We start from the raw sequence: 27,806 nt of genomic DNA, 5'->3' as shown, positions 1-27,806 counted from the left end.
CCCTCCCCGCAGCACTCTGCGCGCTCGGTGACGCGCCGAGACCGCCCTGATGGCGGGGCGAGAGCCCGGCATCCCCGCCCGCAGCCCCCTCCGGGGCCCCTGCGCTCCCCCTTCCTTCCCCCGCTCCCGCCTCGCACGGGGAAATGCGGGCTGGACAGACCCCCGCCCCTCCTGCCGCCCACCCCGGCCGGGCCCCTCCGCCGCCCCCCGCCGTTCCCCTCCCTCGGGCGGAGGGGAGAGAAAGGCGCTCATTGACCCGCGGGCGGGCCCGCCTGGTGACGGGCGTGCGGATCCCCTGTAAACAAGCGCCACACCGCGCCCCCTCCCGCCCCGTCATTCCCCGCCCCCGGAGCCCCCGCACGGCCGGTGGAGGAGCGGGACCGGCGGCGGCGGGGGGAGCGGGGAGCCCTGGGGAGGCGGGGGGACCGTGGGGCCTCTCTGCCCCCGCCGCCGCTTGTTCCGGAGCCACCGCGCCGCGATCCCCCAACGGGGCCGGGATGGTTTCTAGGCGAAATGCGGACGCTGCCCTTATTCGCCACTACAGCGAAGCGCCCGGATAAATTAGTGCTCTTTGATTAGGACGGACTAGCAGCGGCAGCCCCCGCCCCGCCCTGGGCGGCATTTCCCCCCCGCGGGGCGCGGGCGTGAGGCGGGGGCGGCGCGGGCGCCGTGACACACCGGGCGGGGGAGCGCGCGGAGCCGCCGCGCGAGCGCGGGCAGGGCTGACGCACACGCGCGTGTGTGCGGGGGCGCGCGGGAGGCGCGCGGCGCTCACGCAGGGCCGGAAGCTCCGCCCGGCGGGGCCGCAGCACCTGGTACGGCCTCGGCGAACCCCGCCGGCACCCCGCCGCGTCCCGGGAGAGGGCGAGGGGCAGCGCCGGGGCTCGCCGGATGCGCCGGGAGTTCCCGCCGTGCCCGCGCCCCCCGCGCGTTCCTCGCCGTGTGCGCGGGGGGCAGCGGCGGGTTGCGGTGCGCCCGAGGGGGGCCGGAGGCTGTGGGCGGGAACGCGGAGGGGCGGGAAGGGGGCGGGGGGCGAGGCTCTCGCCGTCCAACGGCGCCGCGCCGCCTTGTGCCGAGGGCCCGCCCCGCCGCCCCATTGCGGGCCGCGGCCGTCCTTCGCGCCGCCCGGCGGCCAATGCGGGGCGGGGCCGGGCCGGCGGCGCCCCGCCCCGTCTCGGTGTGTGAGCGCCTCGGTGAGGCGGGGTCACGTGTTGTTTTGCTCTTTAGTTGGGGCACTCGGTGCGCGATGTGTTACTTACGGCGAAACTCCCGCCGGCGCCGGCAGCAGCAGCAGCGGCGGTCCGGGAGCCCGAGCGGCGTCGCCGGTACTGGAGCTCGGGAGGACGCCGGGCGGCCGCCGGCAGCACCCGCTGCTTAGAGGTGACAGCGGAGGATCCTCTGCGGCTCCGGGCACCGTGCTCTTCTGCGAAGGAATAACTTTATTTTACCTGCTTCCCTCCATCCTTCCGTTTTTCTTTCTTTTTTAAAAATAATTTTATTTTCCACGCGGCGCTCGGGCTCCGGATCCGCTCGGCGCCGGTGACAGCAGCGAGAGGAGCCGGGCGGCGCTCCCGCCGCGGGGCTGGGGATGGCGAGCCCCGCTGTGCTGGGGCTGCTGCCCCCCCTCAGCTCCCCGCCCGGCCCCAACCTCAACAACAACAACAACAACAACCAGGGCGTCAGGAAGTGCGGGTACCTGCGCAAGCAGAAGCACGGCCACAAGCGCTTCTTCGTGCTGCGCGGCCCGGGCGGCGGCGGGGAGGAGGCGGGGGGCGCCCGGCTGGAGTACTACGAGAGCGAGAAGAAATGGAGGAACAAGTCCGGGGCGCCCAAGCGGGTGATCGCCCTGGACTCCTGCCTCAACATCAACAAGCGGGCGGACGCCAAGCACAAGTACCTCATCGCCCTCTACACCAAGGACGAGTACTTCGCTGTGGCGGCCGAGAACGAGCAGGAGCAGGAGGGCTGGTACAGGGCTCTCACCGACCTGCTCAACGAGGGCAAGGCGGCCTGCCAGGGGTCTCCCTACCGCCACCTCGCCTCCCCCTTCTCCGCCTCCTGCGGCGCCGCCGCCTCCCTGGCCGCCGGCGAGGACCTGAACTACGGGCTGATCGCGCCGGCCACCGCTGCCTACCGAGAGGTCTGGCAGGTGACGCTGAAGCCCAAGGGCTTGGGGCAGAGTAAAAACCTCACCGGCGTCCACCGGCTCTGCCTCTCGGCCCGCACCATTGGGTTCGTGCGCCTCAATTGTGAGCTGCCCTCGGTCACGCTGCAGCTGATGAACATCCGCCGCTGCGGCCACTCCGACAGCTTCTTCTTCATCGAGGTGGGGCGCTCGGCCGCCACCGGCCCCGGCGAGCTCTGGATGCAAGCGGACGACTCGGTGGTGGCCCAGAACATCCACGAGACCATCCTGGAGGCCATGAAGGCGCTGAAGGAGCTGTCCGAGTTCCGGCCCCGCAGCAAAAGCCAGTCCTCCTCCTCCTCTTCCTCCGGGGGGGCCGGCGGGCCCGGAGGCAGCGGCGTCTCCGCCACCCACCCCATCACCGTGCCCGGTCGCCGGCACCACCACCTGGTCAACCTGCCGCCCAGCCAGACCGGCCTCCTCCGCCGTTCCCGCACCGACAGCCTCGCCGCCGGCGCCGGCAGCAAGGGCACGCCGTGCCGGGTGAGAACAGCCAGCGAGGGCGACGGCTGCCGGGTGGGCTCTGCGGCCGGCAGCCCCATGAGCCCGGGCCCCGTGCGGACCCCCCTGAGCCGCTCGCACACGCTCAGTGGCGGCGGGGGGCGGCAGGCGGGGAAGCTGCTCCCGGTGCTGGCCGGCGGCGGCGGGCTGCAGAGCAGCCGTTCCATGTCCATGCCCGCCTCCCACTCGCCCCCCTCCGCCACCAGCCCCATCAGCCTCTCCTCCAGCAGCGGCCTCGGCTCCGAGTCTGCCCACCCGCATCACCCGCAGCGCCCGTCCAGCGGCAGCGCCTCCGTGTCCGGCTCCCCCAGCGACGCCGGCTTTATGTCCTTCGACGAGTACGGCTCCAGCCCGGGCGGCGACCTCCGGCCCTTCTCCTCCTCCTCCACTGCCAGCAACCGCAGCAACACCCCCGAGTCGGTGGCCGAGACCCCCCCAGTGCGGGACCCGGGGGGCGGCACCGACCTCTACGGCTACATGGCGATGGAGCGGCCCCCGAGCGGCCGCCTCTGCTACCGGCCCTGCCCCGATGCTGCCAGCGACAGGTGCCATCGGAAGCGGACCTACTCCCTGACCACGCCGTGCCGGCAGCGACCCGCCGCGCCGCAGGTTTCCTCCGCCTCGCTCGACGAGTACACGCTGATGCGCGCCACCTTCGCCGGCAGCGCTGGCCGCCTCTTCCCTTCCTGCCAAGTCGGGGCTTCCCCCAAAGTGACCTACACCCCCTACCCCGAGGACTACGGGGACATCGAGATCGGTTCTCACCGCAGCTCCGGCAGCAGCAGCACCAATCTGGGCCCGCCGGCAGTGGGGGGAGGAGGGGGAGATGATGACGGCTACATGCCCATGACCCCCGGTGTGGCCGCAGCCTTAGGACAGGGAAGCCGGGGCAGCGATGATTACATGCCCATGAGCCCCACAAGCGTGTCTGCCCCCAAGCAGATCCTGCAGCCCCGGGCAGGGGTGGGTAGCGGGTCCCCGGGGAACGGGAGCAGCTACAAGACCAGCTCTCCTGGGGAGAGCTCCCCTGACGATAGCGGGTACATGCGGATGTGGTGCGGCTCCAAGTTGTCCGTGGAGAGCTCAGATGGAAGGCTGAATAACGGCGACTATATTAATATGTCCCCTCGGGAACCCCAGAATGGGCCCCAAGCTCCCTCCCTCACTCCCCCAGACTTCTTTTTTGCCCCTTCGGGGCACGGGTCCAGTGAGCCCCCAAAGCCCAGCTGCTATTCGTACAGCTCCTTACCCCGCTCCTACAAGAGCCAGGGCTTGGCAAAGGACAGCGACCAGTATGTCTTCATGAACTCCCCGGGGAGGATGATCCCGGAGGAGGCAGTGTGTGGAGCGAGCCAGTCCCCTGCAGGCACCTTCGCTCCCTCCAGCCACACGGTGCCTTCGCCCCTGCGGCACAGCCGGACCGAGAGCTTCCTCAGCCAGCGGTGCCAGCGGGTGGCCCGGCCCAGCCGCCTCTCTTTGGACACCTTGCGGACGATGCTGCCCAGCATGAATGAGCACCCTCTGCCGCCTGAGCCCAAGAGCCCCGGTGAATACATCAACATTGACTTTGGGGATGCTGCTGTCTATTCTCCGCCCTCGCTGCCTGCTGACAGCCCAGCCTCCTCCCTGGGCTCGGGCACGGGGCAGAGGCGCTCCCCTCTTTCTGACTACATGAACATTGACTTCGGGTCACAGTCACCCTCCCAGTCAGGCACGGTCTCAGTGGGCTCTTTGGAAGCTCTCTCTCCAGGTTCTTCCTCCAGCACCAGCCAGCCCAGTGGGCGCTACCTGAAGGAGGCTGTGGGGGTGGCTTGTTCATCCAGCCCATCGGATGGTGATTACACTGAAATGACCTTTGGCATGGCCACTACCCCACCTCAACCCATCGTTCAGAAACCAGAAAGTGCCCGGGTCACCAGCCCCACATCTGGCATGAAGAGGCTCACCCTCTCTGGGGTGGAGGCTTTCATCCTCTCCAGCCCTCCCCCAGACCCGAATCGGGGGGCCAAAGTAATCCGGGCAGATCCCCAGGGGCGGAGGAGGCACAGCTCAGAAACTTTCTCCTCCACCACCACTGTGACCCCAGTGTCCCCGTCCTTCGCACACAACCCCAAACGACACAACTCAGCCTCAGTGGAGAACGTGTCCCTCAGGAAAAGCGAAGGCCTGGAGGAGGAGCAGGGTAGCAGTCCCATGTGCCGGGAGACCTCGGCTGGCTTCCAGAATGGCCTCAACTACATCGCCATTGATGTGGTGGATGGCTCCCTGGCAAACTGTGACAAATCCAGGTTGAAAGCTAGGCACCTCCTGAATGGGGGCATCAATGGAGTAGAGATGAGTACCTATGCCAGCATAGACTTTCTGTCTCACAACCTGAAAGAAGCCAGTGCTGTGAAAGGTGAGTAGCTGCATCTGACAGTGCCTGCTGTGCGTGTTTGTGCTTTGTGTTTACCATCACAACGTTGTGTGTTGTTACGTAGAGCACTATCCCTCTTTGCTTCCCTAAAAATCACTTTTATCCTTTTTTACGTGTCCTGTAATAAGCAGTCTTGGAGGAACTTAGTGGCTCTTTGTATGAGGAAAATGGTTTAATTTTGGAATATTTATTCATGTTTCAATACTACTGTGCTGTTATTATGTGTTTATACTTCTGGGTACCCCATGAGAAGCTGTTGACACAGTTTCTATGTTTGGGCTATACTCAGAGTTTTCTTAAGTAAGATTTTGGAATGCATTTGGAAAATATTACCTAAATCGTTTATGTTAATGCAACTTCTAAATACTATTTAAAAATGTAAAATGACTGAGTTAAAAACAGGGTTGTTTCAATGAGGACATCAGATTACAGAAACAATCCTTGGCTCTCTAGCTGAGAAAGTCTGCAATATCAAATTGAGAAGGATAAATTTAATATCATGGTTTTGAAATACCTTATCTCTTTCAAAAGTTTAACAGTAGATCATACTGAGCATGGAATGTGAATTTAAGCAATGGTAATTCTTTCCAGAAGTCATAATATACTTGAGCTGTTGTATGGCGTATTTCACTTGAGGGCCCAGCCTGTGTTGGTGTGTAACAATGTTCCGGTTAATGGCTTTTGGATTGCAAATGTTGGGTGTCAAACTGATTTTCAGTATGTAGCTATTGCTTTAATTAGGTGCTGGGTATGCTGAAGAAAAAGGAAAGGAACAAATACCCTTCCTTCTTCCCCAAAACAGTACTCCACCTTCTCTCAGGAAGCAAGGATTTGTAAACAACTGGGGGCTGGTTGAGGAGGGCACAGCCAGTCTGTCAAGGAGGAAAAGTTACAATAATGAGACACTTGTAAGGATTCTCTCAGCTCCTGGATTTATGCAAGACATGGTAGTCAAACCCCTTATGCATAGATAGCTGTAATATGTGTTTGTGGGTATAGCTGGGTGAAATGACAAGCCGTGTAGTGGTTGCTTGGAGGAAAAGAGGTATTGCTTCTCTATTCACAGACTGATACAGGCATCGATAACAAGTGAGCAGCAAAAGCTTCTAAGAGCCACTTGCAGGGTTTTTTTGCCTTGTGTTTCCTTAGTAGCTAGTTGATTTTGAAAAAGAAAATATTTTCTCTTTTGTTAGGAAGTACAGGAATGGAAAAGATGAGAGATCCACCGTTTGCAGAGCAAGCTTTGAACCTAATTAAGACGAGAGGATTGTTGAATTCAATGTCAGAGCTTGAAAAGATGAAGGCTTATTCTGAATGACTGGAGGGGTTGAGGGCCAAGCCTTATTTCTCTCTTGGTTTTAGTTTTGCTGGGGTCGCTGTCAGGATCCCTGGGCTCCCCGAGCCTGGTGCGGATGCTGCAGCCCCCGTTCTCCTTGCCCGGCCCGGGGATGGCGGTCCCGGGCGCCCGCAGACCGTCACGCCCCTTAGCTTTGCAAACGGATTTTTGGATTTTTCGCAGAAACGAGGAGCTTGTCTTGAGCCACCTACAACCCCAATTGCAAGCGAAGCCGGGGGTTGGGAAAGAGCTGTTTCCACAGCATTCCCCAAACTGCTGACCCTGGGGGGGGTGGGGGGCGGGCTCCGGTTGCCGGGAAAACCCGGCGCGGAGCGCGGCCGCAGCAGGCGGCACACGGGAATGGGAGCGGCGGGCGGTCAGATAAGGAGAGGGAAACGACCGCTGTCCTTCCCGTCCTGTAAACAAAGGGATAATGCAGAGAACGCAACCGTGTTAATGTGGTACGCGGCTTACGGCGGAGAGGGCTCAGTGCTGCTGCGTGTGTTTGTCCAAGGACGGTTATAGGCTTGCCTTATTTTAATATTTAATCTGCATGTGTGTTTGTTTTTCCTCTTTCCCGTAAGCTTCTAAACGCAGATCACATGGAGGAGTGGTGCGGGGAGGCTCGTTGGGATTGATCCTATCTGTAGGAGGTGGGCTGTCTTCTCCAGCACCTCGCTTCCCTGAGATGGGTGCCAGCCTGTAGGGTGCACTCAGAGGTACGGGATGCAGGGATGGATGGATGGATGGAACCAGAGTCAGGTCAAGGTAGTAAGGAAGAACCTCACACCACCAGCATCCTCAGCCAACAGTGGGTTGGGTACCAAAAACAGGGCATCAGGTTAATTGCACTTGTGGCAGCCAAACTGGGAAAGTCACACCGTGGGGAAGGAGAAATACATCATAAAGGACTTCTTTGGTGTAAGTTTAATGAAATAATAAACTGCGAGTTTCCTAGTTTCCCTTTTGGTTTTCATTAGGATTTCACACTAAAGTTTGTTTCCATTATGGAAAGTCTCCTGCCAGTGCCTAAAAGGGTCACCCAGAATTTTGTAATGTATTTGAGTTTCAAACGTTGTGATTTGGGAGACTACTAAGAATTTCCTGATTTACTGAGAAACATAGTCTTTAAAGAAAACTGTATTTTGTGCATAGACAAAATTATTTTAACAGTAGTGATTTGAGAAAATCTAATTCTGTAAAAATTATTGCACAAGAGAGCTTATGTAATCAGCATTGTTTGTTTAGTTTGCACTTTTTTCAAACTTTGTTTTTAACTACTTTAGAGAAGTGAGAGGTTTTACTTTAAGAGTGATTTCTAGTAACTTTAAAATGATAGAGAATCCACTTCTGTTTAATGTTTAGAACAGGAGACTCTGAGATACAGAGTATACAAACAAGCTCCTTGTAATTACCTTCTCAGAAAATTAATATTTTGATTTGTGCAAAATACATGTAAAAAACCATGTATTGAGTTCTTTAAGCATTTTGATTTGTGGAAAATACATGTACAAAATCAGTTTGAGTTCTTCTGTAAGGTCTGTAGCAGTAGTTGTATTTTCATGTGGATAAATATTTTAAAGGAAATTATTTGTATCCTTTAAAGGTGGCTGGCTTTCACATGTAGTGTGTTTTGCTGCTTTCAGTAACTCGCCTCTGCTGTAGGGAGTGCTTTGATTTTGGAAATCTCTGTCCGTATTATCCTGTCATGGCAAGAGCAAGGAGTGCACCCACAGCTGCTGTCAAAACAGAAGAGTTAAAAGGTTGCTTGAGATTACTGCTTTATTTATTTTTACTGTGTTCTAAAAATGTGCAAATATTTAGGAGTTGGAGAAACAATTGCCTTCATCTGATATGTAAATAAAATAGTACTGTTATTGGTGGGTTAAAACTTGTTACTTGCTAATAACTAGCCTTTGTTCTTAAATTATTACTCCTTTTTTTGCTTAGAAACGTGTATTGTGTAGAGATTTCATTATTTATGGAGACGTTTACACTCACTTTTCTCATAAAATGTGGATTATTTATTCTAGCATATTTATGACAGTTTACGCTCAACAATGATGTGACTTTTTATGGTGGATCTTAATTCTGAAGTCAAAGTTGAAGTCACATAGGAGTTTTGTTTCTGTCTCAGTGGGTGGGGTTAAGATTTTACCCTTTATGTGTAATCCTGGACTTCTTAATTAAGATTACCATTAAATTTAGTGGGTGTATAATGGGGAATTTTCCTTAATTTAAATCACCAGAGTGGGTTATCTTTAATTTTGTTTTCTTTTCCATTCACAGAGTACTCTGTAATTTTAACTTGTAAATGTTTCTAGTAGTTGGTCTAGCTTTCTGACATTGAACAGATCTATGTGTAATAATGCAAAAAACCTTGAGGGTTTTTTCCCTCCTGTGTCGGTTTCTTTTGCCTTGATTTGTTTGAAGACATGATGATCTGTAATGCATCTACTTGAAGTCGTAATAAGGTGATTTTTGATAATTATGACCCTCTCCTTGCACTCGCCTTGTCAATTAGCTTTTAGTTTTGTGAGGGCTTTATGGTTGCATCTAAACAATAAAAGAGCCTATCTTAAAAAAATCTCTTCCTCTGTCTTTCTAATGGTGTTTGAGGTTGTGGAAGACATAAACTTTGTTTCCTTTTTCTTTGGAATTACTTTACACAATGAATTATATTATCAAGTTGTTTTCTTAGCCTCTTCTTTCTATAGCAACTGCCAGAAAGTTTTGGTTCTCAAAGCAACATGAGAATATTTATCTCTTTGACAAAATTAATGCTCATTTAAAAATGACTTCTTGAAAGCATTGAAAGAACTATAAGCTATGTTAGACATCTATACGTATTTTAAAGTCTTTTGAATAAATCTGTTGTAGTAGTCTCTCTAACTGTTAAGTTCTGTAAGAACATCAAACTAACAGCAAAAAGAACTGAGCTACTTTTAATAACTTACATAGCTTGGGTTTTTAACTCACACTTAGAATTAAAAATTTGAGGTTTTCTTTTCAACATCTCAAAATTCACTTACTGTCTTTCAGATGGCACTTGCAGTTGACCAAACCAAAATGGTTAGATCTGAACCTAGCAGTGCCACTCATGAAACAAAAAATGTAAACTAAAATTATCTAGGATTAAATGAAGCTTTTATTTTTTAAATTACGTTGATTATATGGGTGTCAGCTTGTTACAAGCAGATAGAATTAAATGACATTTATTAAACTTTTTTTTTTGCTTTCTACTTTAAATTATATTTAGCCATACTGCTCATAGAAAGCATGTCATGGTTACTTTGAGTCATTTAAGATAAATTGTTATAGACCAGATTGAATGGTGGGTTTATTCTAAAATGAACCAGTACAGTCATAGCTCAAGGCAGAGGAAATGCTTAGGTTGATGATTGCTTCTGATTACTTGATTTCTTTCAAGATAGCTACTGAGACTAACGTTCGTTTGAAAGTAAGAAGAATAAAGGAGTGTTTGAACAGAAGGAGTATTATCAGGGCATGTTTTATATGTTTTTTTTTTTTGTTTGTTTGTTTTTTTTTTTTTTTTAAGGAGAGACTAACATGGGTTTCTTTACACTTGATTTATTCTTATTTTTAAATAGTGTTAATTACACTGGAATGCTGAAGTAGTTTATAAGCTGAAACACAGCAAGCATCCACTGAAAAATTTAGCCAGTTACTGTAAGTAATCTAACTTCCCTCCTGATTCGCCAGTTAAATGGCAGCATACATCCAAGTATTTTCTAAGTTTTTCTCTAAAAACACCATTAATATGTTTCTTCTTAAAGTAATAAACATCTTTAAAAAATGGTTCTATCTGTGGCTTTTTTCTTCTGAATTAGTTGAAATGTAATATACTTTTTATACTGGTTGTCCATTTTTTTTTTTTTTTTTTGTATCTCTATCCATTTTGTTCATCAGGATATAGCAAATTTTGTGGAAGTTTTACCATTAAGGTGATACACTATATGTTATAGCAATTTAAACTGCATATGTTGACTAGTTTGTTAAATTAGGATGCGTAATTACGAGAGTTTCACAACTCTCTAGTTGTTTTTGTAGTTTCTTACAATGTTTGCTTGGAAGTAATCTGTGTACGTGTGGAAATCCCTGTTATCCCTTGAGTTTTTAGAAGATGGTGTAGTGACCTCCAAAGTTCAGATATGTTTTCTTTGTTGTCTGGCATGCAGTTATTTTTAAAGTTAGTGCTATATGTGTAGGGGGTCAAGAGTGGCAGCTTTGAAAAGCCGAGTTCAGCTCCATTAGTCCCCTTGTTGCTGGTTGCTGAAAATGCTGCCTCTCCTGCAGCAGAGTTGTTACAGGAAGCCTTGTTTGTTTGTTTTGTTGTTGTTTTGGTTTTTTTCTTTACACTTGTGTTTGTGTCAAATGCCTTTAGCTATCTAGCATGTGGGTTTCTTGGGTTAGTCAGTCTGCCAGGGCTCTAGAGAGCCAGCAGCAGTAAACAGAACCCGCAAAGGTGACTGCTTCCATTGTCTTTTAAATGCAAGTTATAAAGTAGCATGCCTTTGCCCCTGCATCTCTGTCAGCTTTGGAGGAAGCTAGGATTACTGGGTTAGACTGTATTTGCAGTTTCCACACTAACGCAGGTAAAATGAATCCCTCAGTTGCAGGGTTGTGTTTGTAAACGCAAGCTTTTAAGACTTGGGTATTACAAGCCTGATGCAAACCACAGAAAAATCAATGCAAAGATTGCTTACATCTTTACAGAGAGTCACCTAGAAGTATTTTTTTATGTGTTAAAGTGCTAAAGCATCTAGTAACATTTGAGGCTAGCTCAAAGACAGCAGTAGTTTGTAATCTCTGTGTAGCCAGTTAAACAGTAATGAGTAACTTTCCTGAAGAATAGCTAAGTGCCTGCTTATTTCCCTGGAGTTATGCTATTGCTTGGTAGCTCAGGTGACAAATTGCATACTAAACTGGGACTGTTTAGGAAAAATTTTCAATCTGATGATAAGAAATCCCTTTAGAAATCAATTTAAAAGACCAAGGACAATATTTGGAGTTCTGTTACTATTTTTACTTAAAAAAAAGATTTCAAAACATTCCCTTTTTTTTAATCAGTGGTGATGACCCCAAATTGTGTATAGCTGTATCGAAAATAGTAATTTAAGAAAATCAAATTCTTGCTCACAGTGCAGGACAAATACACTCTGGAAAGTCTTGGTACAAGTGAACCGTGGGGAGATACTTTCCAAAATAAACATCTTTGATGCTAGGGTGTTTTTTTTTTTTTGTTTTTTTTTTTTTTTTTTGTTTTTTTTTTTTTTTGTGTTCAAATCTAGAATTGCCCATCTCGGTTAAACAAAAGTTATTTCAGAGTTTGTCTTTTATCTCAGTAAATCAATCACTAAAATAGTTAGGAAAAAACAACCAAGCCACAAACCTAAGCCCCCACCTCTGATGATCTATGCTGCAGAAGAGTAATGTAATAGCTTTATTGCATAGATTAGGAACGATTTAGTGTTCTGTTTACATTATTTGTCAATCTCTTCAGCATTCTAGAGGAGAACACTTCCTTCCTGGCAGATGGCAGCCCCAGGGCCATGCACCTGCCATTACAAGCACTACACACTAGTAATCTACCCCAGCATCGCTGTTGACAAGAGGCTCATGATTGGAGACTGTCTGCCTGACAGCCTAAACAAAGTAGGAACATGTTTGTCCTTCAGCTAGGGTCTGAGAGATCTTAGGTAGGGACAGTCAGGACAGCATGCTGAAAAATTACAATGGGACTTAGTTTAGACCTCTTTGGTAGTGTTTGTAGTATGAACCACTTGTAAGATAATGATGCTTCAAAAAGCAGACTGTGTCTGTAAGAAGGGGTTTTCTGTTTCTCTGGCAGAGCTGACGTGTATTAATAGCTCAGTGTTGATGGGAGGAAGGGTTGTGTGATGGCGCTGCCTGTGCCGCTGTCCTCTGTGGCACCGTCTGCCCTCGCTGGGAGCGCGGGGCCGGGTGCACTCGCGCTGGTAAATGGGGCCAGGAGCGCTGTTAGAAAGTCAGAATGTCCCTTTAATTGTTTGAGTGGTGTGTTTGGTGTTTGCATAAGGCATTCCTATTTCAATAATTTGGTTTGTAATTTTACGTGTTTTATTATGACATTAGACCACAGTCTCTTACTTTATTTTTTGTTCATTTCTCTTATGCATATGTGTGCATTTGCTTGTCTTCTTTGAAACCAGTGTGGGCGATGTTTCTAGGGGACACTACCCAAGGCAAGGGTATCTTTGAACTAGGCCAGGATGTTCTTTGCTAAATTTAAAAACTACCCAAATATTACCCAGAGTTTGTAGGGTATTAAGCAGGATTACATGACGCACGGATTAGACATTGTTGAGCAGCTTGTTTTTGTTTGTAGGGGTCAGAAATGGAGGCACTGGGGCTCTAGTATGATGCCAAAATAGCAAACTTGCTGATAATCACAAACAGGAAAAGTTTCTTAGAAACAGTAGAGCACTTTGGACAATTTTCCAAGCTTTCTCCCAGTTATTCTTCAGTAAAACTTGTTTGATATGTGCTATGATGGTGAATGTAAGGTATAAAAGTCACTGTTCTATTGAGTTTCAATTTCCTAATCTGTTTCACAAGTACTTTGAAGTAGACTAAGAACACCACTGTAGGTGCAACTCGAGGCAGAGGACTTTGATTCTCTTCAGTCAGACAAATCAATAAATCATTCCAGTAACAGTGGGAAGATCATGTCAATGAAATAAGATCTAAGCTGGTTGATTTGTCTCTTACATTGTGTCCTCTGAGGCAGTATATTATTTAAAAAAGTGTTTATGACAGTCATGATATCTGCCTCATTGAACTGAGTGGCATTGTCAAGGTAAGGTAGGGAATCAGAATTATGAAGACTTTATGAAGACTTTTTCTATTTTGGGTTGGGTTGTTGGTGGTTTTTTTCAGTTTGTGTTTTTTTTTTTTTTTTTTTTTTTTTTTTTTTTTTTTTTTTTTTGTTTCTTTTAGTTTGTTGGTTGGTTTGGTTTTGCTTTGAATCTAGGCTATTTTTCACCAGAAGTCACAATATTGATTGAACAAGACATACAACAGTCTTTTGGGGCCGGGTTAGGTTTAACTCTTATGTAGAAGGCAGTGGTGTTGAATAGTTGTTCAAGAACAAGAAAACAATAATGTTTTTGGTTTAGTCTGCCTTCACTGATGGAAATAATTTAGGCTATAAAAACTTAGTTGAAATAACTGCTAATGTTACATTTTAGTATTATTTAAAAGAATTAGAGTAGAATTGACAAATGGATGCAAACCTCACCACTTTTCTACTTAATGCAAAACTTTTACATCGTGAAATTAACTGCTTCAAATATTGTGGTCTCTCCCATGCTTGAATTATTGAGAAGTTATGGGATGAATTTCTTATGTAGTCTTTCTGCTAGTTCCTCTGGTAGTGACTTTTTCAAAGGCTCTAGTGAGTTGTTTTTAATTTACTTTAAAAGGCAAACCAAAATCAGGTGATATGTCTAACCAGAATTTTCACTTATACCTCAAAAAGACTTCTTGTGATGGAATAATAAGATTTGGAACTGGAAGGTGGAGGTAAAGTTCTTCTGGAAGTCACTTGTATTCAGTTGTGTTGTAACATCATTCATTTTTACATCATAAACATTTGGTAAAGTTTGTAGGAAGGTGGAGTTGCATCTTCTTCGACACCTTTCATTCCTGAGCAATTAGTTCTGCCCAAATTAATGAAGTACAACTATAATAATACTGTCTCTTTAACATAACAAAAAGCAAAGTTACACTCTCATTATAACATTGTAATCCTGTACAGAAATGATGGAGATTTGTCTTGGTGATTACCGTGAAAATTGTTTGTGAATTATGAAAAATCATTTAGTTTAAAATTATTTACAACTAATTAGTTTTAATCTAGCATAAAACTTCAAGCATTTATTTTTGGATTTGGAGTCAATCTTGTATCACAGTACAAAGTTACCTAATTATCTGAATGTTGAAATTACAGTATTAGTGCTCATGATTTTAACAGCAGTTATAGAAAATTAACTATGAGGAGGAGTATTAAGAAAAAAAAAAATATATATATATGATGCTGATGCACAGTATACTTGAAAGAATTGGCCATAAACTTAAAGCTGTTAGTACTTGCTGTTTTACAATCCCAATAGTGTAGCAGTTACTCTCACAAATACTAGAGAGACTCTTAACATGCTCTAATGAGTGCTAGGATAATACTGCTTTCTTTTAGATATCTACAGAAAGGTGACACAATATACGGTTCTGTTTTAATCTTCAAATGTCAAATGAAAATTCAGTAAAAATGAGCTTTTAACTTTAACCTTGAATTATGTATTTTCATATAAATGGTCGATTGTGTGGGCTCTAAATAAATAAATAAATAAATGATACTTGGATGCTGAATGTTAGCCAATAGGATGATTTCCAGATAAAAATGCACCGATATATTTCAGCACTGTAAGTGATTTCTAGTTTAGGTCCTCTCTTCCCCCATATTACTCCTTCCCCGCCAGTTAGTGTGAATACTCAAGGGACAGTAAACTGATGGGTTTGTAAGATATGGTAATGTGAGATAGTATATCTATTATTAAAAAAATAGAAAAAATAGAACTTGGTAGTAGTGAAATATTATTGATTTTTAGTAGAAGTCAGATTCAGCCCTCAGGAAGTAAATTGATGGATGTTTATTTTAGTACATGTACACTCGACTATGTGAGGAAGTCGAAACAACAGCTTAGATCTTGCAGCTTGAGTGAGCACAATGGAACTGGTGTGCCTGAATGCAGAGAGAGCAGGACCATGCTGTAAATGAGCTGTGTAGGATGGTTGGATGTCAGGCTGCTGTTTGATGGAGTCATTGTGAGGGGTCATTTAGAGAGTCTTCTGAGCCTGGAACTATTCCTTAAGTCTTGAGTCTGCTTCATCAGTCATGAACATGGCAAGCTTTAACTTGTTGTACTGGCCATGTGAATGCTGTGTTGTCATATTAAGAGAAAATGCTGCAATATTTTCTACTCTTCTGACTCCTCAGTAGAGGTTTTCAATTTTCTGTGTTCTCATAGATTGGCTATTGTCACTTTTACAGGATGACGACATTTCTGCCATACTGTTTTAAAAACACATTCTGGGAGTTTATTTCCATGATATTTTGTGTCAAGTAGGTTTGGGCTGGTATTCCACTTTGCTAAAGTGTTCTACTCTACTTTGCTGAAAAATAGTACTGATTTAGTGCAGCTTATGCTGTATCCTTAAGGCATGGGAGAAACAGAATGAAGTGTTCATAATAATAAAAAAAAAAAAAAGTGCTGGGACTTTAGAACACGTTCATAGGAAATAGTGAGTTTTTTAAAAAAATGATGTATAGGAGACAACTTTAAATTCTCCACCCCTACTGGAATGAAGTGTGTGCATCCTGTCCTTAGTTGGGTGTCTTAACCCTTCTTTCAGGCACTCATTTTTTGCCTGTCTTTGCAAGGGATTTTCCAATTTGTTTTCTTTGGGTTATCTGAGCAACTGACAATTCATTCTACTCTTTTGGCAAAGTTCTATTAAGTTTTACTGAAGACATCAAAACAGTGGACAAAGAAGTCTTTTATTGAATCTGTATGTTAAATTTTTTGCAATCTTAATTTTATTTTTTTGCCAGCTAAATCCATTGTTTTATTGGGCTGTGAAGTGGTTTTATCTTATTATTATAGCTGTGCTGTGTGTGTAAGATCTTAGTTTTGATTCTGTAGTCAAACATTTTGGTATGTCTCAAAATATATTGACTAATTATTTGCATCAGATACACATTATTTTCTTACTCTGGGTAAGAATGAGCCTTGTTTGTGCTTGATACATAAAAGCCTGTTGTCTCATATTTGGTAATTGTAAATTAATCCAGGAACAAGAGGAATTTTTGTAAATTCTGTGATTTAGTTTAAGAAAAACATTGAAAATAAGTGGTGCAGGATATTGTGTACAGTGACTATGACTGTAATGGTTGGAGTGAACAACCTTACCATCTGTCTTTTAAGTTTGAAATTCTGTTTCTTAAATGAGTTGAGTGCTACTGGAGTTTATTCCTAGTAGGTGTATTTTTCTTGGTGTATATGAGGAAAATATTCTTTAACTTCATGTTTCTGGAATGTGTTAACTTTTAATTTGATAGAAATTTCCAAGGTTTTTTTGTAGCAGTGATGAGATATTATTAGGGAGGCTCAGAACCATTTCTCCTCTTTGTCGTGGATTGTCACAGGCCCATTTTTGGCCATTTGTAACCACATAATATCTTTCTGGGATAGTAATAATTAATTGCTTCAATTCATTTTTCAAGGTATTTTAGCTAAAAATAGCTACTGGAAATAAGGACCTCTAATACAGTCCACAGACTATTTTGTACTGTAATTTGAAGTGCTTTGATATAGAGATGGCAGTCATTTACAGCCTGTTCATGCTGGGTTTATTTCATATATCTTTTGCGGATATAGTTATATGATTTTGTCCAAGACTTATTCTTGCTCTATAGGAAAATGTATCTGTGTCTCTTGTCTCAAACACAGATTGAATCTGACTTTTTTCTTTATGATGATTGTTAGAGAGGCTGAGGCATCAAAGTGAAAGACACAAAATTGCTGTATCTTTTATTAGTGCTTCAGTTTGCTTAGTTGCTTGATTTTTTTCATCCTCGTAAACAAGCAGCTTGTGTTTGCTGTAGAAATGTTTTGGTAGGATTGTTTAGCCCAGACGGGATTATTTGTAAACTGAGGGAGGATATTCCAGAGGAGGCAATTTATCGGTGTTTTCTTAATAGGTTTTGTGAAATTCAGCTGTGCTGGGATCATGTTCTGGTCTGATGGACACAACTCTTATTAAAAGGGAGAGGCTATAACTTAACCACAGGACATGAGAATCTTCATGGACCTTCATGTATGTGTCATCAGTGAAGCTGCTTAATGTCTTCTGTGTTGCAGATTGCAGCTCAAGTGTCTCCAGTGTGTCCTAAGGGTCCATGTTCTCGGTTAAGATTTCTAGGTACATGGTGGTTCTTTTTCATCTAGCCAATGCTCTTTCACATTATGCAGGACTCTGATAATAACTGTGTATTCCCTACATTTTTGCCTTAGGAGCCTACCAAAAGACTCCTCTTCAAAGAAGGATCTGTCTTCTGTAAGTAGTCATTAAAAGGAAACAGGTGCCTTTTAAGTATTGAAGAGGCTGGTCAAAGCCAGTGTTGAAGATTGGCACTAAACCACCTCCCTGGATCGTAGAGGGAGCTTATATGCTTGGCATAAATGAAACATCTAACTCCCAGAGATCTGCAGCTTGTGAGCTCAACCTTGCTATGCAGAGTCTTACTTTAAGCAGAACAACTTGAAATAAGACTGATATTTATATGTGGATCAGCTGGCATAGTTATGTATTCCTGCTTGACCTGGACTGTACTTTAGTTGGTTGATGATATATTGTACTTGTTCAGTAAATGTGAAATTAAAAGAGATTTGTGTTCTCTCTAGCTGTGCAGCTTCTGCATTGTTGGCTGAACACTTTTAAATATATTTCCTGGTCAGTCACAGTATGTAGTTTACACAACAGCATCATGGCCTTGGCACTTGCAAGCAAATTTGGGATCTAAAGATGCAGATCCTTTGGGGAAATACTGGTGTTCTGCAAAGCATTTCTTCATGGTAGTGCCTGCGATGTTTCTGTTCTTCTAGAACAGCATCATAGCTTTATAAAGTCTCAGCTACAGCATTGCATCCTACAAGGAGTCATAGTTTCTTAATGTGATATACTGGGGTGTTCATCACACCTATTGAGATGTCCTAAGCAGCTTTAAAGAGGTGGAATGTTGGTAGCAGGAGAAAAATGCATGCAGGTCTTGTGCTGGAAAGCCTTCCTGAAATTTAGGGGAATTCTCTGCTAAGTAGCATGGGATTAGAGCCAAACTCTAAAGTATTCCATCTTAAGTGACAAAGATGTGTTTTATTGTATAGAAACAGTCCTGGCAACATAATCCAAATTCAGGAAGATGAGAGTGTCCGTTATATAGTTGTGTGGTCAGACATATTGCTATAAGTAAAATGTATTTTTAAAAAATGCTGTATTGGTACTGGTGAGCCATTTTTAGAGAATTAAGTGTAATTGCTTGCTTATAAATATATTTGCTGGCAACAAATATGAGGAGCCATAAAATGAAACAAAGGCACCTGTGTAAGAGCACTTGGGAGAGGAGGAAACTGGTGAAAAACTGGTGAAACAGTAGAGTACACTTCTGTTTCTGTCAATATTTACCGAGAACTCTAATAATTATGGAAGAAGTGCATCTTGCACTGGAGCAAGTAATGTTGCAAGTAATTGACACTAATTTTTTGTATCTTTTTAAAGAAATCCCTTTGAAGCTTTGAGACAAGTGCTGTGAAACCACACTGCTCTGTGAGCATAGTATTTTTCATACTTTAACAGGTTGGGGCTTTTTTTTTTTTTTTTTTTTTTTTGTTGAGGGAGGTAATATTTTCAGTCTCATGGCTGAAAAACTCAATGAAATAAGTGCTATTTTTTAAACTGAGACTGATTGCATGTCTCACATATTCTTTTTCCTGAGGATGGGTAAACTTGGTGCTTTGCATTCACCTTTACTTTTTTAATAAAAGCAAAGCTTTAGCATCTGCTTGTTCTTGCAGAGCAAATCATTCTAGGCTTGCTTCTCTTTCTTTGCAGTAAACTATTAGATGGGGAGGATTCAAGGTGCACCCAGTGGAGCTAGCAACAATTGCATTAATTCAGTATAATCTGTGTTTCCTGCTTGAGAAAGAAAGTAAAATACGAGTGAGAAAGAGGACATAATTATATGCTTTCTGTTTCAGAAATTATTTTATGACCAGCGTCCAGTTTTGAAACTGGTGTTCTCAGAAGATAAGCTTTAACCACTTAAATTACTTTCCTAAACAGGTCACTAAGCTTTTTGCCTCTGCTTTCCAACTGAATATTAGTTAGCCTCTGGGAGTGATATGTAGATGATATTTATCATGTCCATGTGGTGAAAATACATATTTTCCTTTCATGTCTTAATATAATACCAACTTCTGTATGCAATAAAATCCATATCAACTACAGAAAGAAATGCTAATTCATCTCTAGATGAAAGTCAGAGTAAGAAGTTACAGATGCCTCTGTTTGTTCAAAAATGCAACATAAAAATATTTTAATTTTTTTTTCTAGCATTTCTTAGCAAAGTATTTGGTGCAAGGGAGAATAGAAGAAAGTTTGTAAATAACAAATCCACAAGTATCATTCTTTGAGACATCATTTTGGTTTGATTACTGGGACTGTTTTTTGAAGGAATAGTGGGAAGTGTCTGCTGGGGGATTGTGTTAGAGTGGCTGTTTTCTAGGAGACTTAGTGGGCCTCTGTAGAGTCATAAGGCTGAAAAAGGTCAAGGTGTTGAAATCGACAGGTATGAGGCACCGTGCTAAATTTGTGATTCTGGCTTTCAAGAAGTACACATTTTGCCAAGGGCTGCTAATCTACAGTACAAGGGAAGTTAAGAAGAGCTTGGCTCATGATCTTTAGCAAGCTGGATTGTCCTTACAGGTAGATCATGAGAAAGTAAAGAGAACTTTGGGTAGTACCCCCATTTGCAATATCAGTATCTTGGATTTTTGTATGCAGCTGCTTTTGACACACTGTCAGAGAGAGGAAACTGGATTAGGGGAGAGTATAACCTGCTTCAGTGCAGCACTTTTGTGCTGTGTTGCTCACTTCACTAAATGCTTTCAGGGAGTGGTGATCTGTTTTCATCGTGGAACATGATGAAACTTCTTGCCTAGCTTCATCCTTTCCCCACTTCTCTGTTACTGACAGATTCACGTTGACAAAGGTGAGGCCACAAGCGATTTCTAGGAAAGCATTGATAAAATTGGAAAAGAATCTTTTAAAATTTTTATCTAGTTCAGGTAGCTCAAGAGTTTTAAGTGAGGATGTGGCAAAAGGAGAAAGCTGTAGGGAAAAGATTGCCTTCCTGTACGTGCCAGGTTGCTCCTCTTACGCCTTCCCAGCTTTCTTTGTCTCTCAGTCTCCCTGTGTGTCTCTTCTGCAAGAAGATGCATTTCTCTGGATATATCTCCTAACCTGAAAGTCCAAAAGCTGCAGTAGCCAGCTAATAGCTGGTATGTGACCGTCCAGTGTGTTTAGGTGGCAGGTGAGATGCCTAAGTGAATGTATGTCATGCCAGGGGTGTTTGTTTCTTTGTTAAGCTGTCTGAAGGTCATCTAGGAGGGTGGTTGACTGTGAAAGCTGAGGAGAGCCTTGTGTTTTAAAACATGCTGCTCTCTGGAAGATAAATGTCCTCCTCTAGGATGCTCTTGTAAATCTGAAGCCTCTTTTGATACTAGATGCCTAAGCCCATTTGGCAGTGATGGAAGCAGGGATTAGTCTTCGAAAAAGTGCCTGGATATATGGTGTTTCTGTTCCCCTCTTCACAGTATTTATGAGGCAAGAGCACTTACCTGGGACTGACCAGTGTCCAGGAGCTTTTTGGGTGAAAAAAGATTTCAATCATCTTTTCCACCTCACCAGCTTGTAGCATGTCTTAAGCATATATGGTTTGGTTGTGTGCTCTTATTCCTTCTTACTGCAGCTGTTTTCATGGAATAATTAGATTTCCACTGCAATGGAAAGGAAGACTGAACATGACTTCCCACAACTTACGAGTCCTTATCCCTATTCTATGAATATTAAACTTTTTAATGTGAATATTTCTTCAGTTTAACCAATGGAAAAGATTGTTTTTTATCCCAAGGGGCAGAGGGAAAAAGTATACTTTTAAGCTCTTTGAGAACACTCTAATGTTTTGTTTCCAAGCACGTGCTTTCAGCCTAGTGGCTAGAAAGCAGTTCTTGCTATTTGTCTATTTGTTACTTAGAATGACAGTCAAACTCTCACTTGTGGATCTGAACCAGAAGTCTGACTGTACATTTTTTTTTTCCCACCTCACTGTTACCTGCTGGAAATAGGACAACTAACTTTGATGGCATGTCAGTTGTGTAAGAATACTAAACTCTGCTTCGCAAGAGCTCTTCTCCCTTGTCAAAACTTGTTGGTCTTGTTAATGACTACTGATATAAATTAGAAGAGGTGAATATATGCCTTTGACATCCCAGCTGAGCAAACTTCCCAGCAACTGTAAAGGTGTGTACAAGGATATCATCCCTGTTCCTAAAATGAATACCATGTCGTATACCTCACAGAGTTTGAGATCAGAACATAAGGCAGAAAAATTGTTGCTTAAAAGTCACAATTTCTTTCCCTTGACTCCAAGGTGTTGGATTGGCTGGCTTCTCATAGGGCGAGTAGGTCAGAAATGCAGAGTTACACACAGTTTGGTAGAATTTAGCTGAATATTGCCTAGTATGTGCTTTTGGGGCAGATGTACTGATTCAGTTGTTGTCTCCAGAGATGGGATTGGTAGGTAGTTCAGTGTGTTAGTCACTGATCCCTTCCTCCCTTGCTCTTCATCATTTGGAAGGTGAGCATGTTGTTTTGCAAAAATTCTGTCTCCTAAGAAACTTCCAGCTTCATTTTGTGTTCAAAGCATTGGAGTGCATGAGTTCCCACATTGCTGTCAGGCTGCACCTGGGAGAAGCTGTGCCCTGTCCTTGGTGTAGTGAACAGAGCTGTAAATTCAAGCCAACAGCCACAATGAGGCCATCAGAGGCCACGTTCGTGGTGTTGTCTTGAATCTGCGCTAATATGGGAATAGTGTGATGGTTGTAAGGTGGGAGGCAGTTTCACACGTATGATAATGGTCATCAACCAAGAGTATGACTTCTTGTTCCATGATGGTTAAATGCTGTGTATGTACTGTGAAGTGGCTCTTTGGCTGCCACGGATGAACCTTTCCAGTTGCAAATTTTCTGCGTATCTTCCACATCTGTTTCTGCGTGTGTGTCTCTGTCCTTCTTATGAGCTCCCAGTGGAAGGGCAGAAGGACTAAACATAATTTTCTAGCATTTTGTCTACTCAGAGAAAGCTGCTTGATTTTGTTTAATTTCATGGAATGCTTTTGAATGGTTGTATACCCAGCTTACAAGGGAGAAGATAATTGAACAAATTTCAGAGAGTACTGTGTTGAGGGGTTTCTGTCTAATTTATTTTATCCCTAAGCATGGGATTAAATCCCATCTATACAAACTTGTTTAATAGTATACATTGGCTGTAGCTCTGAAATTAAGAGATATAATCACAGCTGTATTAAATTAATCCTGGAAAAAATGAGCATGTCTAGTTTCTTAATTTTAAATTAGAAGTGCCTATATTTATTATAATTGATGTGGAAAATGTATTTCTGGACCAGCACTATAAATTCATTATAATTATATTTGCAAGTTTAATCCTTTTATTTTCCACATACTTACATTTTAATGTTTAGTTATTAGTACGACAAAGTCTATAAGAACCTTGACAAAATTGTATGAAATACAAATTATACCAAATTCTAGAGTCAACTAAGCATAGTCCACGTTCTCATCTGTACTTCTACTATGGACTCAACTGCTTAAACTCCAGTGCAAGATCGCTTATTTACATGATAAAATAAGTATTCATCATGTAAATATATGGCATCAAATATAAATAATTTTATTTTTAGTACCTTTGGTTAGAAGTTGATGCTCCTTAGAAATTCTGTGGATTTGTCCATGGCAGCAGATGAACATTTTAACCTCTTGACAATATGCTCGGGCATACAAACCAAAAAGGTGTTTGAAGGTACTGACATACAACATCTTTTTCCAGGTAATCTAGCAATTTGTTTCCCACTTTAAAAGTTATTCTTTCCCCATGGTATATTAATGCAGTTCAAATGCATTTTAATCATTTGACCCAAGAATTAAAAGTATTGTGAAGCTCATTTTAATATAGATTACTGTGGATGCAAAATTCCTACTTTACTACTCTAAAAAATATTAGTGATTTTTTTTATTACTGTTATTTGTCATGAAGAATCTATATTGACCAGATGCTTGCTTTTTTTAATTCAAAAAACAAGAGCCATATCTGAACAACATCATGTACTGTTTCTTAGTGGAAAAACATATCAAAAGAGCCTAGTTACTTGGTGCAGCGTGTTTCCAATTATGATCAACCATGACTTGTTTAAAAAATAAAAATAACGTGGCTTTTTCATTTCATGGTTTAACTTGTTTTCCTCATCAAATGTGGAAACATTTTACTTTGGATGGATATTATTTGTGAGCTTTGTAAGCTTTTAGAGCATACTACTTCATGTTTTTCTGCAAAGTGTTGGTAAAGTGAATGTTTAAGCTCTGATTGAAACCTGTTCGTCTGACAGTGTCCATGCTCAGCTTTGTTTGGTAAGAGTCCTGCTAAGTGGAGCGTAGGTTCCCTGGAATTACTTGTGGAGAGACATAGCTCAGCACATGAGTTGTTCTGTTACCTTTAGCAGGAATACCTATGATGTTAAGTACAGTATTCATTGCGTTGCTCAATGAGCATTGGAGCCAGGTGAGGGTTTGGTTCCCGCTGTACACTTCCTCAGTAGTATCCTGGGTAGCAGTCAGGCTGCATCTGCCCTTGGATGCTTGGCCAAGTTTGTGACCTCACGATGTGTGTGCATGCTGTGATGCCTCCAGTAAGGAAGCCCTTGGAGGCTGCGGTTCAGACCACCTCTGGTTACTGTCAGTGCACTGTCAGCAGGAGTTTATTACCATCAGGCCTGTGCTGTTCCTTCCCACCCTCAACTCCCCTCTCTGCTCCCCTTGCTTGTAGACAGACTCCTGTGGGTGTGGGGACGGTGCTGCCAAGGCTCAAGGCTCCAACCTGTGTGGGTGCCTTGGACCCATCTCCTGTCCAGATCCCAGCCAGCACAATGCCTGGTGCTGGAGAAAGCTCAAGGGCTGGGAGGGCAGTGTAACTGCTGATGGAGGGTACACTGGCCCTTTCTGGTGGCCAGCAGCTTTGCCCAGGGTCATACATCTTCTCTCAAGTGTCTGGTATACCAAAGACACCTCATTGTGAGTGGGATTCAGTTCCTTGGGTTGTGCTTTCTGATGGCCTGGCCTAATACCTGCAGACGTATGTGTTGTTAACCTCCAGTTTCGTTGTATCAGTAGGATTGCTCTTCCAGGAGAAGTTAGTTAGCAGAATCACAGCCTTAATTGATTTGGCAGACGACATGGAGGGGAGAAACAAAGGGATAAAGCCACTGAGTGATTTGCCTGGAGTCAGGGCAGAAGCCTGCAGCAGAGCTGGGGGTTCTGTGTCCAATGCCTGATGTGCTCTGGCAGTAACGCTACTTGTGGAATAAATTTACTGATTATGAATAACCAGCAGCGTGTTTTGCCACAAGCCACATGAATAACTGTTTCTGCCTGCATGCTTGTTAGCAGATGAGAATTATTTTTAGAAATTAAAAAAATAATTTGTATTTACTGCTTACTGACTTTGAAAATTAATAAGCAGAGTAGATCTTCTTTAATTGACTAACCATTGTATTCTCTTCACAGTATATTTTAGCAAGTCTATGAGTATTTGGTAGTTTTGTAGCAGTTTGTGTGTGTGTGTTTATTCTCTGATTTATTCCCTGGGAAGCACTGGTAGAATCAGATGACTTAAGTAGTTTTGAAAACTCGGCAATGATCATGGATGCTTTTCTTAATAAAGCCCAAAACTAAGAGGAAAGCTCAATATTGACACAGTGTTGGACTTTATGTTTTGATTAGTGCATGTCCATGGGGAATGAAGCTACCAAAGAATATGTTTGTGTCCTGTAGGAATTTTGTGTTCCTGGGTAAAGATGGTGTATACTGCTGTGACATGCTGTGTGAGTGGAATGTTGACCTGAGGCTTGAAATAAATAAAAGATACTAATCACTGAGGTAAAAATAAACATGATACTGTTTTTTTTTAATTAGTTTTTCTTTTTACTTTGGCATGGAACTTGCAAAATTTTTTTTCAAAGTAGGCTTCCTCTGAAGCTGACATTGCTATTACATGGGTCAAGTGGTAACAGTAGTTATTTTTCCTTTATTGATTCAAAGCTTAATCAAAACATGATTCAAGGCTTATTGAAGTTGGAGGAGATAATTTTGTTATTGACGACTATGTTTGGGGTGTTTTTCTGAGTTACAGGTCATCATTATAGACTCATTGGATGATGTGTTTATTAAGTCATAAGGTCTTAGTGCCCACAGTCCTATCATCCACCTACAAAGCCATGCAGACTAACTATGGAAGTCCTTGGAAGCACTGCCACTTCACCAGTTTAATTCTGACTGGACAGTACGTGCTATACTGTAAGGACAACATCAGCTCTGCTCAGTTGCTAATAATCTTCCCTCGTGTCTGCCCTAGACTGGCGTGCTTCTGGGACCATACCTCTTTGTATCCTTTGCATTTTCCACCAATTTCTCTATCTCAAGATGAGGATTTTTAAATTTTTTAGTATGTTATTTGTCTTTCACTCTCGTCGTCACTTTGGGGACTGTAAATTTAGTTGCCATGTTGGTTTCCATTTGGGGGAAGAAAGCAATAACACAGAGTTAGCATGTACCTTTGAACACTTGCTTGTTTGCCTACATGATGCATCTGTATTACTTCCCTGAACAAAAATGGGAACAAAGTTGTTTGTTAAGTATTTCTTCCTCAAATGAGGAATTGCTGCTCCCATCTGAGAGCTGTCTGTCCTGTCCCATGTTCACCTTGGGGATGGTGTTGGCAGATTTGGAGCTCCCCCCAGATGCATCATAAGCCAGTTCAACTTCTAAATTTGAAACAATTGTTTGTCCAGAACAAACAATGAAACCTTGTTTACTGAAGATTGAATGGATAGATTTGACTTAGTTTCTGATCAGAAAAGTGGCAGCAATGGCACTTTCCTCGTGGTCTTGGCAAGCTATTAATTCATCTTAAGATGTGGCATGAAATAAAATCCCAACTGATAGCCTAATATTTGATCATATAGTGGCTCCAGTTGACTCCAGCAGGACTAAAGTTTTAAGTAAACCTTAGCTGTCAGAGATTCAAAGCAATTTAGCAAGCCTTACGTATATGCCAAGATATATCAACCTTTGTTTTTGTGTAAACTTGTGGGAAAAGGCTTTGTGTTGGTTTATCAGAGGCTTATGTGGATTGAAACTTGCACAGATAACCACTGGGCTTACTTTGACATCCATGTTTTGTATCTAATTTATTTTGGTTTTATGGTCTCAAAGGAATTAAAATATATAGGAATACTGACTTCTTTTATCAATACAGTCAAAACTGTAGACTTTGCTAAGTAACAGTGTTTGTTCCCAAAATGCTCCAAATAACTTCAGTTTTTAGAAAAACTTGTGTAATACATCATGTAACTAAAATTTTCATTTAACTTGTAAACTTGGGGACAACATACAACAAAGAAAATTGCTGTAACTATTAAAGTTTGATTTTTGATGGCCATGTTATCAAATAATTTTAATGCTGTGAGTTAATAAATAATAATGTCTCTTTGGTGGGATAGCACATACTATCCATTAATTCTTTGCAGCAACAAAATACTAAAGGAGTCAACTGCATTCTTTAAAATAGAATGGGTCTCATTGTAATCAGTTTCTATTTTACTGCATAATTCACCTTGACTGTATAAAAGAGCTTTGTAGTCAGTAATTGGGAGAAGACTCCTTTTGCATACCTACTCATTTTTTTTTTACTTCTGGAATAATAGTTGTTTAGTAAATCAAATAATTAAATTAAAAGAAGGTTCTTTCTATACTTTGCTTATGTTTTTGGTAGACTTCTTCTCTAAAGACAAGGTAACTTGTTTTTTCTCAAGCTTGTTTTTAGTATCTGGAAATGGAAAGCTTTTTGTAATATCCAGCTGGCAAAAAAAGAGAGTTAAGCTTACACCTGTTTTCTCCAACCCCTTATCCTTTCCACTGATGTAAAAAATTGTGATGGTCACAACTTGAATGGGGGGGGATTTTGTGTCAGGTTTTCCAACACATTCCGTGTCCTGCGGTTTGCTGACGTGAAGGGCCTTAGCTGAAAGATTCTGAAAAAAGGGAGTGGTACTGGATTGGGGAATACTCCCTTTATTGTCTTTGCAATACCTTACAAGACAAGTATTACAGTGTATACAAATATGAAAGCAATTATTGAATAGCTGCTTTTTTCCAACCTGAAAACCCATTCTAAATAATCTCTCTATGGTATTTTTTGTGTTGTCTGTATCATATATATGAAAAAAAAAATGCAGCTTTGATTGACTTTCTTTCATTTTTCTTTTCAGATTGAAGGAATTAGTTTTCTCATCATGACCTCAAACAACAGAGTACAACATTCAAAGAAGCTGCTCGGCATATACC

At 43.3% G+C, this 27,806-nt stretch overlaps 1 protein-coding gene across 3 annotated transcripts; it reads left to right on the top strand.

Annotated features, from left to right (window-relative positions):
- Nucleotides 1–1,588: 1,588 nt before the first annotated feature.
- On the top strand, nt 1,589–27,806 carry IRS2 (insulin receptor substrate 2; the record flags this gene model as incomplete). 3 transcript variants are annotated; one of them, XM_083854487.1, is made up of 3 exons in its annotated part: nt 1,589–5,084; nt 7,023–7,157; nt 8,085–9,159. In XM_083854487.1, the coding sequence occupies 2 exons, from the start codon at nt 1,589–1,591 to the stop codon at nt 7,142–7,144; spliced, it is 3,618 nt and encodes a 1,205-aa protein (XP_083710613.1). In that variant the 3' UTR covers nt 7,145–7,157; nt 8,085–9,159. The 3 variants fall into 3 exon arrangements, with proteins under 3 accessions (XP_083710613.1, XP_083710614.1, XP_083710612.1); XM_083854488.1 differs by lacking the exons at nt 7,023–7,157; nt 8,085–9,159 and adding an exon at nt 27,731–27,806; XM_083854486.1 differs by having other exon boundaries at nt 7,023–9,159.

The sequence above is a fragment of the Zosterops lateralis genome, assembly GCF_965231275.1.
Source record: "Zosterops lateralis genome assembly, chromosome: 2".
In the NCBI taxonomy this organism is placed as follows: Eukaryota; Metazoa; Chordata; class Aves; order Passeriformes; family Zosteropidae; genus Zosterops; species Zosterops lateralis.
Note: the sequence above shows the minus strand (reverse complement) of the source record. Positions and strands in the feature narration are given on the sequence as shown.